This window comes from Sabethes cyaneus, chromosome 3 (genome assembly GCF_943734655.1).
Source record: "Sabethes cyaneus chromosome 3, idSabCyanKW18_F2, whole genome shotgun sequence".
Taxonomy (NCBI): domain Eukaryota; kingdom Metazoa; phylum Arthropoda; class Insecta; order Diptera; family Culicidae; genus Sabethes; species Sabethes cyaneus.
Window position 1 is genome coordinate 83484677 of NC_071355.1, and position 15065 is coordinate 83499741.

Below are 15065 nucleotides of genomic sequence, written 5' to 3' on the forward strand. Positions count from 1 at the left end.
GCCAATGTAAAATGTTTAAAATGTATCCGTCTGCTGGTAGTCGAGTAATTCGTAGTCAAAATTAAGGTATTTTTTATAATCAAAGTTCTACAGTTCCTAAACAAGCAAACATAGAGGTATACTATATTCAGCAAAGTTGTGTATTTTTATCATTTGTACAATTTTGTAATACAAGAAAAAGTCATACAACAATTACAAAAAGAGCAAAAATATAAAAACTGAGTTTACAAATTCATATACAATAAATAAGATTTTTCTATCTTAGCTGTAGAGATGGAAGGTTACTGTCTCTAGCAAAATTTCTTGTAATAATATGCTCTATAACTTTGCAGAGCACATCAATGTGTTATATTGACACTGAAGAAAAATAATTTTTTTTTATTTCACTTTTAGGGGGATTAATCAAAATTTAGATTCCACCAGACGATAGAGCTTTTAATTTCAAGAAACTATTCTAAAGGTTCGATAAACCTAAAACCAAGTTTTCCCAGTCAAACCTCTAGTGCGCACGTTTTCTTTGGTTTGGGGTTATAGTGCGCGCAAGTAACTGTGTTGCAAAAGTTGGCGCGAGTGTTCGAGGGTTAATATCTTTTGACCGGTACAACCAATTCTTATGAAATTTTGCATATATATTCATAGTGCCAAAACCTCTCGTTTGATATTAAAATAATTGAAATTAGGTAAATTATCTTGGTTTAAATCATTATAAATTATTGTTAATTTTGGTGTGGTGTATACGGTTGCTCATAACTTTCAAATTAAACGTCCAATCAAAAAACCATTCAATAGTGATCTATTAGCATATATTATCTTTCAAATGAGACTAATAGCGCATAAATCGGTTTGGCCATCTCTAAGAAACAGGCGATAATTATTACCTTGTCAAAACAGGTTTTTTAAGCATAACTTTTAAACTACTTGTTTGTTTTCAATTAAAAATTTCTGATTAATTTAGCTTTAATAAGGGCTTTCATTTGATACTAAGATCGTTGAAATCGGTCATGTAGTTCCGGAGAAACCCGTGTCACGTATTTTTCACATTTTTGCTTATAACTTTTAAACGAAACGTCGTATCACGAAACAACTCAATAGTGATCTACTAGACAATAATACCTTTCAAACAAAAGTAATAGCGAACGATTCGGTTCAGCCATCTCTGAGAAACAGGCGATAGAAAAAATCATTACATACATACACACACATACACACACACAGACATTGCTCAGTTCATCGAGCTCTATCGATTGGTATATGTGACTTGGCCCTCCGGGCCTCGGATCAATTTCGTGTTTTTCGACCAATTTTTAAACCTTTGTTATAGTATAACAAAGGTAAAAAGAAATTTGTCGTACCTTAACACAATTTCTTCTGATTGTCACGTAAAATAGTCTTCCAACTCCAGATATGACATCAGTTTTCTATCAGCACCAGCTGTTTTTGATAAATATCTATCTTTAAATTTTTATTATTTTGCAAATATGCTCAATCTACCATCAATAATGTTTTAAAAATAATTTTCAATAGAAAAGTAAAAAAATATTGGTTATTTCATGCGTAATATTGTTAACTGTTATTTTAGTTTTATGTCATTTTTTAATCGCAGGTAAGTATATCAAAACAGTCAAAGAGGTAAAAGAGAAAAAAGACCTATAGATCCCTTTCGAACTTCAACCACCTTATATCAGTATATCGTTGATTTGGAAAACAAAAATGGTAGTCATTTATTTGAGAGATTCAATAAATGTTTTGTTTTCGAAATATTTTATTATTGTCAGCAATATAATAATTTATTATATTAATAATTGGTGGAAGCTCCAGAGTACGTGTACAATACGAACGATTTTGTATTGCAATGACTGGATCGGACGACAGCAGGAGGCGTTTGAACGCATCCTCCAAATTGGCATTCCGGTTAAATTTTCTGGCGTGAAATTCTCTTAACTTACAAATACATTTATTTCGCGTTTCCTGTACCTCTTCGCTTGATAACCCTATGGGTTGTGCCGTGGCCTTAATAATATCTGCGCCGTGTACTAACATTTTATTAACGGTTGGCGATATAGCTAATATGGAATTGAATGGGAAATAATCTCCTAAACTACCGAATTACTTTCACGAACATTTTAGATACTAATTTAAAAAAACAGTAACGGTACCCTCAAATCTTTTGACAAAAAACTCCAGGACTCTAATAGGATTTGCTTGAAAGCGATCCTCCTTTTTTACTACGATCATAGTCATGTTCCTGTTCCTGAATACGTAGACATCAATTTTGAAGACTTCTCAGCTTTCTGACACTAAAGTAATTTAAAAAATTATCAATTAAAGTAATTTAAGAATCAAAAATATCATTATAAAATTTAATTTCATGTGCATATATCCAAGTGAAGATTTCCATTTGTCTATTTGTAAAATAATGAAAATTGTAAGATCAAAAACAGCTGGTGCTGAGCTCCATTTGCAGAGAGGACGATACGACAGTGATTATTTGAAATCCAGGATAACTGCTAACCAGAGTACATTAGTTCTGTGGAGACTAAGGCCCTTCACTCCAAACCACCGTCGAACTAACTACGCGCGCAATGATCCAGCCTGTCGCTGTATGCAGCTAATGAACAATTTTAGAAACATACTAAACTTAAACATGTCGACTGATACTATTAAGAAAAAACTTTCTGACTATTTCTGAGAGGTCAATTACATGTACACTAATACCACTGCGTTTTATATTATTTTGTATTTGGTATTATAATTTATATTTATATGTATGGACTGGATGACGGGCGAAGTCCATATATCTTGACAATAAACAATTATAAAAACTACCGTTATACAAACTTATTTAATGAATATTTCAGCAGTGGTTCGAAAACTAGCACAAGGTCGAAAAACTAGATCTCTTAACTTATCCTGAGTTCGAAGACTATTTTACGTGACAATCAGTAGAAATTGTGTCATGGTACGACAAATTTCGTTTTTACTATTGACATGTTGACTTTAATCGTCTTCAAGAAGATATTAGAAAATACTGCATAGTAGAAAATGGTCAAACATGAAATAATTAAACTGAAATTATTCGAGTTAGAGAAAAAACCAGTTTTTTATTTTCACATATGCTTGAGATAAAACTCCAAGCTTTCAGAAACGGCCGAGTTTGATTTTTTTCGTTTGCCCCTTTTTGAGATATTCTATTCCAAAAAAGACTAAAAAAACACAGGAAAAACGTTAGAACTCGTTATACGTACGAGTTTTCAACATACAATGTTCTACAAAAATATGTCTTTTGATAAGATAACCAACTTTGTAAAACATTATGATGCAATAAAACCACTGAATTTGAAGAAATCGGCGAAAAAGTGATTTTTGAGAGGTCTTGTTGTAAAACACTCTGTAAGTTAGAAACGCTTAAAAATACGCCTACTATGTCTTTGGCAAAGTTACTTATATAATCTTTAGCTACAACTTTGACGAAAAAATTATCCTTCTATCTCTTTCTTATAAAAAGTTATTATCGATTATGTGTTTACAAGCCAAACTGGAACTTAGTCGTTGATTTCGCATTAATTGTCTTTTAGAGTTGTACAACTTTGCTGAACATTGTGGGGAGCTATTTTGAGCCACAAAAAACTTTCCACTTAATTTTCGCTGCTGGACCACTGTGCATTGTTTGGTTAAAATTTGAATAGTGGCTACTTGTAAAGTCGGGCTATAAAAGGCAAACAACTACATGTTGCTCCAGGGAAGACATCCAACGCTAGTTCTTTGGATTCCTGGTTCCAATTCCTGGTTACACAAATTTAAAAAACGTGGATCAAATGAAAATTTGAAAAAAAAAAACATAAAACCATTGAATGGCAGCATTTTGCGTGCGTTCAGATTTTTTCGTGGCCAACCGTTATGTAGTTCACATTCAACTTTTTACTTGAGGTCAATTGATTTAACTAGTCTGCGTGCATAATGGATTTGTTTAGGTATAAACTAAATGGACCATGACAGTACAATCTTATGATTTATCATCAAATCAAAAGCAGAACACAAACACACAATATCAGCATTAATCAAGATGTTGAGAGCACTTGTTGAGTGTGAAAGAATTCACCAGAAGGGTAAGATAAAGACATAAAAATAAAATAAAATTTAAACTGCTAACAGAGACAATAGAACGGCCGGCATCCGTTTGAAGTTCCCTCGTTCAATCACGAAAAACAGTGTAATAATGTTTATTCGACTGTTTATTGGACGTTGACGTTTCTGCGCTTACCATGTTACCCGTAATGGTTTACTTAAAAAGCTATTCATTGGAAACGTTCTCATAGGTACACTGTGGCTCGCAAGAAGTTGTACACACCTTGTAAACATATCTATACTTATAGATTTGTTCCACCATCGCACCGTGAGTTACCAAGCATACCGGTTACAGTCCGGCCACAAGTGATCGCTCGAGTACACCGTGAATAATGTTTATGCTCGACGTCACTTCGTGCTTTATTATTAGCATGGGAACATTATCATAGATCACGAACCTTGGAGGGAAAACTGGAAGCCTAGGCGATGCGGACCTACAGCACAGACACACGACCAGTTCCGATTTCCGTTGAGCCGCTGATTGTAATCAAAAAGCGAGATTTCGACACCAATTCGATCACTGCCCACTGTACTGCGAATGTGTCCGATCCGGCTAGGATTGCATGTCGAGATCTGCGTGCACAATTTAAGCTTACCTTTTCTCACTCAGCCTGCAGCAATCGTCATTAGATCACGTCCGAGTGCGAGTATAGCTTTAACGATTGTTGGTATTAAGAATGTTACCGCTGGAAGCTTCGGCAATTTTATTGATGGATATTTACCAAGCGATTGACTTCGACGAATAGATTTGTGTCAGTCACGAGTTACCCGAGTTACGTAATAATGGTCCATTAGTGAATGTAGGCTTAAACAGAGGAGTATCAGAACAGGTTTACATTACTGGACGTTTAACTAATACGGAAAAAGCGCAACAGTGAAAAGTCGAAGCTGGTTCACAGTGGGAATCCTTGAGATAAAAACAACATTGTGATAAAACCGTGATGTGGTTTTCAAAAGTGTAAAAGAAAAACATACACTAAATCGGCATGATTGGAACGGCAATGGCAACGCAATGAATGGTCGGATATGAAAACCATCACTAAACAAAAAAAACCAATGAATGAAGTTAAGCGCCTATTCGTGACCAATTCTGAAAAGATGCTATTGCCACTGTACTACGTGTTTCAGCATGGTGCTACGCGCATGCAGTGATGCAGTTAACCAGTATTTATGTTTGGCGTTCTGCTGGTTTTGTTTATTGAATGAGGCTTGACGTAACGAAAACCCTGTATCAGTGCCACCGGTAGTCGGTGCTGCAGAAATGTTTTCTATCGAGCATAAAATTGAAAGAAAATGCACGGACCATTGCATGGTAAACTGTTTGCATTTGCCTTTGAATCCTGCTATTACCCGGTGAGCTTATCTTAATATCTTTGGACTTGTTAATTTATGGGCTAATTTTATGATTCGCCAATTGCTGAATTTGCGCGATTGTCTGTGCATAATTACAGATATTAGTTTTGCGGATCAGTGCCTTCGTAATGTATCATTTCGAACTATTTAGTGTGTGCGAATGTTGCTTTAACCATATATATACTTGAATAAATTACTTTTCTCAATATTCAGATTTGATTTTCTTACGATAAACTGCAATTGTTTTTTTTATTGACTAGCAAGTCAAGTTATTAGGAAATTAAAAGCTATGGGAGGATTGAATTTTTTCATGAAGAACAAAAAATTGAATGAACTGGAAAATATGATTCATAGACCGTGAACAATATTGACTGACTGAGTTGGGTTTTCATAGAAACATTTACTCTTCCGTTCCCATGCAATGGTTAGCATCTTTCAAAAACAAGAATTCAGAAAAATTATTGTGCGAATATTTCCTTTTCCACTTTTAAAGAAAAAGGATATCTACAACAAAATGATTGATCACAACATTTTACTATTAGTTTGCTTGGTTTCAATTTTACAATATATCTGAATTTGAAAAAATAACTGAGTAGAGCTAATGCTCATATTCATATTCATATTCATATCTAATGACATGAAAAACGAAACAGAGAAATTGAACTTTTGACGTAGGACTACGTCTTTGTTTACTATACTGGGACTGGGTAGCACTTTGTGAAAACGAAAATAGAAGTGTAACGTTTGAATGAAAGATTTCAAATGCTAATAACTACTAAACTACTGAACGAAACTGAACAATTTATATGTCATTGGACAGATAAAACGATCAGCAAATTTATGAAGGGAGTAAGAGAGTAATTTTAAGGAGGGCGTAAGAGAGGGGGGCCTTTACAAATTAAACATAAATTTCATAACATAACATAAATTGAACAAATTGAACCAAATTTGGGATGTGGAAGTTTTAAAAGGTGAAATTTTTTTCTATGGTGTACTGAGACCCCTTACCCTTCTAAGAGGGGGGGCTTTCATACAAATAAAATTTAAATTTCTTCATAACTCTAGAACTAATCGAGCAAATGGAACCAAATTTGGTATGTGGGGGTTTCAGAAGACAAGAATGTTTTCTATGATGAATTGAGATACCTGCTCTCTTTAGGAGGGGGGGCTCCCATACAAATAATATGCAAATTTCCTCATAACTCGAGAACTAATCAAGCCAAATGAACCAAATTTGGAATGTGGGAGTTTCAGATGGTAGGATTTTTTCTATGGTGCACTGAGACCTCTTACCCTTCTAAGAGGTGGGACTTCCATACAAATGAAATACAAATTTCCTCATAACTCTAGAACTAATCAAGCAAATGGAACCAAATTTGGCATGTGGGAGTTTTTGGAGGCAGGAATTTTTTCTATGGTGAATTAAGACCTTTGCCTTCTTTAAGAAGGGGGGATCCCATACAAATGAATTATAAATTTCTTTATAACTCGAGAACTAATCAAGCAAATGGAACCAAATTTGGCGTGTGGGGGTTTTCGAAGACATGAATTTATGATGGTTTGAGACCCCTCACCCCTGTGGTAGGAGGATAAGGACTCTCATACAAATAAAATAGAAGTTTTTGCATGTTATATTTTCTGCTATGTAACAAACGGTAAGTTGTGAAAATAAACTAGTAAAACTTTCTCAGAGCAAAAGACACTGAATCGACGCTGCTAACTTACGTGCCTATTGCCATTCATGTTAAAAGAGAAGGACATTCGAATGGCACGTCATTGGCTTTAATGTTATTTGTAATCAATGGCCCTTTTAAAGGCCACAAGCGAGTTAAAGCAAGATTATTGAAACATATCAAGCTACGCATAATCATGTTTAATACAATAATCTGTGGGCTGGTCATTCATTACTATTTCAACCTTTACGATGCACACAAGTGATTTTTAAAAGAAATCTATTACTGAATGCAATGGTTGCAAGTGTTGTACTTATAAATCCCTGTCCACGTATTTTCAAAGCCACCATTGCATTCAATGAAGAATTGAATCTGAATATTTCACTCTTCTCTTTTAAACATTCACTTAAATAATGGCACTCACAGATTCTAATAAACATACATATGCCAGAAATGCAGTTTACATTAGTCTTTGATCTAATGATCTGACATAGTTGTACGTTACCCTTTCGTACTACCCTTAGGGCTGTATACCTTGTAGTTTTTCTTAGCTGGCGCCCCTTCAAAAGCTTTTTCCGATTAAATTCCACTATTTAATATTTATTTGCGACAGATACGATTTCAATGATTGGACAGCGTCCAATAAAACGCTAATTCTAGAATACATATACGCTCAAACACTATCAAAGTGCACGAATTACTCACTTTGATCAGCTGTGGATCATTTCATGTAACAATAATGTTACATAAGGCAAGATATAATAACAAAAATTCAAGTTAAAACTTGTCACATACAATATGGGCTATAACCCTCAATTTTGTTAGCATTTCAGACAAGAAACATGTCTCACTAATTAACGTTTAAAATAATTATATTACCATATCATGCTGTACACAGCTAATGCATTTTTTCAACTGCATTGAAACGGATATTCGCAGTTTTTCAGATTAGGCCATTGCAAATCATATTTAAAGTTTTTGTCACCCCCCCCCCCCCCTTGGAAATTGGCTTGAAAAATCGGGGGGCAAAAAAATAATTTATAGGATGTGAGTCAATTTTTTTTTTATAAAATCAATTGTCTGTGGGCTCTACAGTCTGACTCGAAAAATGAGTCTCCGAGTTGAATTAACGCTTCTAGTACGAAATAGAAATGGAAATTCGAACAACGGAATTTCCGAAAATCGTCCAAAAAAAACTTTCCTTCGGTTTTGTCTTTTTTCGTATATTTTTGCATAGAAAATAATAACGTATATATTATAAGCAAGAATAGATTCGGTTTTCACGTTTAAACCTTAAATAAAAATTCTTAAAATCCATGTTTTTTTTGCTCGATTAAAAAATGCACTTTGTTTTTTTTTCGGCCCCCCCTTCAGTGGCCGAACACCAGAAGGACAAAAACTTTATAAAATATTTGTAATGGCCTTATTATCTTGCTAATAAATTTGTTTCGAATAACCAGGAGAGAAACAAACATAGTTTCGCTTGTAAAAAACAGATCTTGCCATTAGGTCACAGGAAATAGAAGAATAGGGAAAAGTATGCTTCGAGGGAACCGTAAAGAGAGAAAAATTTGCGGGAAAGTCACAGAAATGAAGGAGAAGAGCATCGAAGATTAGAAGGGGAAATTAACATCCCTTAAGAAATATATTGATAACTAGCTGACCCGACAAACTTCGTATTGCCACAAATTAAACTGTGTTGTACCTAAATCGTACATCTCGGATAACCTTTGTCACAATCTCGAGTTTCGCAAGTTTCTGAGGAGTTCATGGGTGTTTTGTTATACAAATTTTCCTCACAGTAAAGTAGAAAACTCCCCCCATTGCTGAGCCTGATAAAATAAAGCGGATAGCATTTAAATATTCGCCATCATTACAAACCATTTCGCCGAATACCATTTTGCGGAACACCAATTCTCGGTTGACCATAACACGGAATATAGAGTTTCGCAGAATACCATATCGCTAAAAACCTTACGCGGGATGTACCATTTCACGGAAAATCTTTTCGTAGAAAGTACCATTTCGCAGGGGTGACCCAACTGAAGGAAAGTAATAGAGGTCAGTAGATCTAGGAAAATAAATAAACCTAGATAGTGATGATCTCTACGGGGGCTGCCCCCCGCAGTGACCGGCGCTTCGGACGGCAGGTCGCCGGCAACATTCGCGGCCTGTGGCCGTCTCGCGCTGAGTTATCTAACGATACTATTGATATTTTTTGCTGGTCTTGTTATTGATTAATGTTTTATGAAAGAGTCTAAAATTTCTCGAGTTCGATTAGTTTTTGAGTACGCAAACATTTCTGTTTTATTTGTATTAGAGTCCTTATCCCCCTACCACAGGGGTGAGGGGTCTCAAACCATCATTAAAAAATTCCTGCCTCCAAAACCCCCCACTTGCCAAATTTGGTTCCATTTGCTTGATTACTTCTCGAGTTATGAGGAAATTTGTATTTCATTTGTATCGGAGCCCCCCTCCTAAAGTGGGTAGAGGTTTCAATTCACCATAGAAAACATTCTTGTCTCCAAAAACACCCACATGTCAAATTTTGTTCCATTTGCTTGATTAGTTCTCGAGTTATGAGTAAATTTGTAATTCATTTGTATGGAAGCACCCCCTCCTAAAAAGGTAAGGGGTCCTAATTTATCATAGAAAAAATTCATGCCTCCAAAAACACCCACATGCCAAATTTGATTAATTAGTTCTCGAGTTATGAGGAAATTTGTATTTCCTTTATATGGGAGCCCCCTTCCTAGTTGGGAGAGCGGTCTCTAACCATCATATGAACCTTCACTGGCCCCAAAAACCCCAATATGCAAATTTTCACTCCGATCGGTTCAGTAGTTTTCGATTCTTTAAGGAACATAATGCAGACAGAAATCCATTTTTATAGGCATAGATTTGTATGGGAGCCCCCCCTTTTGCTGGGGGGAGGGGTCTTTTATAGAAGAGTGTTGTCGTGGTTGGGCCACGTTTTGGAATTCGCCCATAACTTTCGTTTCAAAAGGAGTTTTAAAAATCTAAATACATCGTTGCACATGTCTAAGAATAAGGTATATTTCCGGTAAGTTTTGAACTGATTGCTTGAAAAATAAAAAAGTTATAGGCATTTACGTGAAGACAAAAAATGTTGTCATAGTCGGGCCATGTTGTACAAGTTGAGCCACTGCAGAAAATCTAACGCATACGTATTGAAATTCTATATAGAGACATGAAAAGAATTAATTCCGTGAAAAGCGGCTCAAATAGGTACAAATATACTATTTTTAATTGCATTTTTGCGAAATGTTGGCGATTTTGTAAAATCAATATTGCTACAATCCCCTTTTCCGAAGTGTGCAACTATACAATGAAAAAAAAAACAATAAAAATCTAGGTTTTTATCGTATTAATTTTGCTTTATTTCATCACATTTGACGTGACTGACATTCTCTAACGATTATTGCGCTTCTGCGCTTAAAATTATGGTGGCCCAACCATGACTACTCAAGTAGCTCGACCTTTACAAATAGCGCGTTTCTAGTATTTCACCTTAGCCTTCCCAAACACCTTACTGGAGGGGATTTTTCTATAGTCTTCGTGTGCAGCACAACACACTTCATACATTTTCAAAATTTATCTCGATAATTGCATTTCATGAATCATTTCTTGAAGAAAAGTTCAATGTGCCTGGAAAACTTTTTTATAAGATTTAGTCACCGAATTCAGTACGACACGATTGAATACACAATTGAAACTCACAATATTGTGAAAAGTTAGCTATCACAGTAAGAAGTTTTACAATGGTTGTATCATAGGCATCATGAGTTACTAAAACTGTAAAATTGTAATGACACGACCATTACAGTGGGCCGACGATAACGACAATACCCTAGATAATTATTACTACAGCTATATAAAATGATGCACCCCTTAACAAGTACATTAGGGTAAGGAACGGGTTAAGCAGTGTCACCTATTTTAATCAGTTGAAAATAAATGAGCCGAAAATGCACTTTTTTATTCATATTTTCAAAATCTTTTGATAGGATCATCTTCACAAATCACTTAACCATACCTTTGATTCACACAAACACAATTTACTGGGTTTCCGACAAGAAATATGAAGAATTAAAAATTGTTGTCCAAAAACGTACATTTTTCAGCTGCTGAAGGCAATCGCCACCTCGCTACTAACGAATCCATCACATTTTTCAGCACTGATTACAACCACTCTAAAAGTCAAGCACTCAATTGTCACATACCATATTATTCACTATCTTTTTTTCTATTATCTAAGGCTTTGTCACTAGCCGAAAGTTTGATTATTTTATGACAATACTGAAAACAAATTCTGAATTGACGGAACCTGTTCACCAGTAGCAGCAGCTGACGAACTGATGAACTATCGTGTTGCCAAGAGACTGTTTCGGTGTTGGAAATAAGAATTATAGGTTTGAAATTAACTGAAACCTCCAATGGTGAAAACGTGGTTCAATACTTTCAAGAGAATGGTATGTTCATAATTAATTTTTCTTTATTAAAAACAACAGAAAAGACAGCTTTTTCAATAATTTTCGAAGATTTTCTCAGTGATTCAATGAAACAACGATGTGTTTCAATGTTATTTGCTTTGACAACACTGTTCTGAGTCGGACCGTGCGTACTGCTATGCTTACCTCTTTTGTTCTCCTACCATCCTTATGAACAGCGAGTGAGACGTCAAACTCGCAGTTTCCCATAAGAACACTAGAGAATAAAAGAGACGACGAATTCCGTTTGCCGAACGGTGCGGTGAGTGTATGCCCCGATAAACAATTTAGACAGATGGCATTTCACGCATCTATGCCGATACGCTATGCCGATTACGCATCAGATGCCGATTAGTAGGTCGCGGACAGGAACGCAAACTTACTGAATAGGGGAAAAAGTTCGAGGGATTTTTTACGGGGACTTAAAAAAATTCAGATTTCAAGATTGCTTAAAAAAGCATTTTGAGTGTGAAAATTAGTTCGGTCTGATCAAAATTAGTTCCACCGGTCCAACTTTTAAAGAGGAAAATCAAAAGTTTAGCACAACAATAGTGTCTTCCAATGGTAACAGCTTGAAGAACTAAAGATAGCAAGAAGATTGGTATGCTGATATCCCCCACTTAGTCAACCCATCGCTTGTAATAAGGTAAAACAATCAGTGACCCGCTTAGACTGCTTAAAACCGGTTCTTTACCTACATATTCGACGAACCAGTTTTGCGAAGAACAATGCAAATGAACAAACAAATGATTTCCAGTCAGCGTTGAAATGATAAATGCATAGGTTACCATTTTGCTTTGAAACCTTCATTGAAATTCTACGCGACATTGAAATATTTTAAAATTTAAATTTAGAGTTTGTGATTCGTCAATTATAACCTAATTTGATAGATGCGTTTTGGCGCAAGTTTTTTCGTCATTATAATGCTCGTCATCAGTCAAATCAACGGGTTGCAATCACACATTTTCTGATGATGATTAGTCGTGATTTTGCATTTTGCATGCATTTGACAGTTTTCGTCAACATTCAACAACTAACCCATCCAAGCCAACCGTAACTTTGAAATCTAAGCTCTTTCTATCTCTCCTTTCCTGTTTAACAGACGACCTCTGGAAGGTCCACCGCAAGGTGCTGAACCCAACCTTCAACACCCGTATCCTGAACAGCTTCATACCGATCTTCACCGATTGTGCCGACAAGATGATCAAAAGTATCCAGAAGCACTGGAGACCGGGTCAGCCGCTCAACATCATTGAGTTTACCTCTCCCTGTACGTTGAGCATGATCTGCAGGACTTCTTTGGGCGGTAAGGTATTGGAACGTGAAGGCACGCAGGAGTTTGTTGAAGGATTGGAAGTGTGAGTATTACTGTGTTACCTGACTCATAACGAATATACGTTATATACGGGAGAGGTTCTCGTAACTCACAAACTTTGTGGTTTTTCGTTTAATTGTTCATAAATTCGAATAGCGCATACAAATATCAACTATATAACATAAGAAATTACATGTTTACTCCAAAAATAAAAGCATGAGAGATTTTGGAATTTCCGAAATAGGGGTTCGTTATGAGTCAGGTAACACAGTAGGACCCGGCATCGTTGGTTGAGAAGGGTACATGCGTAACCATCTGTTTTCTTCGCAGAATTCTTCGCAATGTTGGTCTTCGGATGTTCAACGCGAACCTTCACCCGGACATCGTATATCGTTTTACTCGTTTCTACCGCGATGAGATGAACGCACGAAAGTTCTGTTATGCATTTACGGATAAGGTGAGAGTATTTAATTTTCTGCATAGGATTTTTTGAACGATTCGAATTTGCGGTATTAGATTATTCTCGAAAAGCGAGCAGAGTTTGCAAAACTGCAGAATAAAGATGACACCAACAATAATGCGAATGGTTTGGCCAACGGTGGAAAGCAACCGATGCAAAAAGCAGAACCTGAAGAGGAGGAAGATGATATGTTGTCCTATAAGAAGCCACAAATTTTCATTGATCAGCTGATGACGACTCCACTGCCAGACGGAAAAATGTTTACACATGAAGAAATAACCGATCATATTTACACAATGATTGCTGCTGTAAGTAACGAATGCGTAATCTATGCATTAATTATGTTAATTAATCTGTGTGTTTGGTGCAACAGGGAAATGAAACCTCTGCAACGCAGGCTGCCCACACTGCATTGCTGCTGGCCATGCACCCAGAAGTTCAAGAACGAGCCGTTGCCGAACTGAGAGAAGTGTTCCCCACGCGTGAATCCGGTTGGACCCCCGAGGCTATGAAACAGTTAGCCTATATGGATCGAATAATTAAGGAATCACAACGTCTTTGCCCTGTGGCCGCCGTGTTTGGTCGGCAAACGCTGAGCGATTTACAGTTAGACGAGTTTGTCATTCCGAAAGGAAATATTTTCATTCTCAACATATTTGCACTGCACCGGCGGAAGGAGTTCTGGGGAGAAGATGCTGAAGAATTTAATCCGGATCGGTTCTTGCCGGAACCGACCAAAAAGCGTCATCCATTCGCGTATCTTCCGTTCAGTGCAGGTCCCAGAGGATGTATCGGTTAGTTCCAACAGTACAGAACAAACTTGCTGCAATATTATTCACTAACATATTTTCCGATTTTCCTTCTTCCTACAGGAAGTCGCTATGCAACGATGAGTCTAAAAACGATCACCTCTGAACTGCTGAGAAAATATAAACTTACAACGGACATGAAATACGAGGACATCAAGTTCAAATTCAAAGTTTCCATGCATTTGGCTACCGAACACCGGGTTTTCCTTGAACCTCGAAACATGTACTCCTAATTGTTAATACCTCACCTTAATTAAATTGACTTTCCACACCTACTGTTCGTGTTCAAAAGGGTACCTCATTTCTATACTCATTTCAAACCGTAGCTACCTTTTTCGCCAAATGAAACGATCGATAATGATATATTTGTTTTGCGGTTTTGTAATAAACGTTGGATAACATCAACCTAAAACGTTTGTTTAACACCTCGGTTCGAATTGAAATTGAATCAATTGCGATGCCGATGCGCGATGAATCAAGGCGCTGCGGTGAAACATCGAATTATCACATGTCCATATCGTGCTGCGCAGAACTGCACGCAACTTGAAGACCACCAGAACCGTTGAGCTTCAAGCTTCTCGTCAGTCAGTGTATAGAGAACTATAATTATGAACGTCTTTGTGCACAACGTCAGTGTAGCACATGATTGATGTCGACCGGCTACCATAATGAGGAAAAGGTAGCCGTACCTTAAACCGGAGCACGCGACCTAATCAGTCCGGTTTAACTGTCTGTGATATCTGTGAAAAACTGCACTGCAAGGCTGTTCAGCCTTTTCTAGTGAAAAATGCCATTCCACCGTCAAGGATTTCGTAACTC

General features: G+C 36.5%; 1 protein-coding gene across 1 annotated transcript in view; it reads left to right on the plus strand.

Annotated features, from left to right (window-relative positions):
* LOC128739808 (cytochrome P450 4C1-like) overlaps positions 1–14479 on the plus strand; it is a 59997-nt gene extending 45518 nt beyond the window's left edge. Inside the window, exons 2-6 of the mRNA XM_053835310.1 lie at positions 12765–13020; positions 13308–13434; positions 13494–13745; positions 13811–14231; positions 14310–14479. Of these exons, the coding sequence (XP_053691285.1) occupies positions 12765–13020; positions 13308–13434; positions 13494–13745; positions 13811–14231; positions 14310–14479 (1226 nt within the window). The remainder of the gene's footprint in view (positions 1–12764; positions 13021–13307; positions 13435–13493; positions 13746–13810; positions 14232–14309) is intronic.
* Positions 14480–15065: the final 586 nt, after the last annotated feature.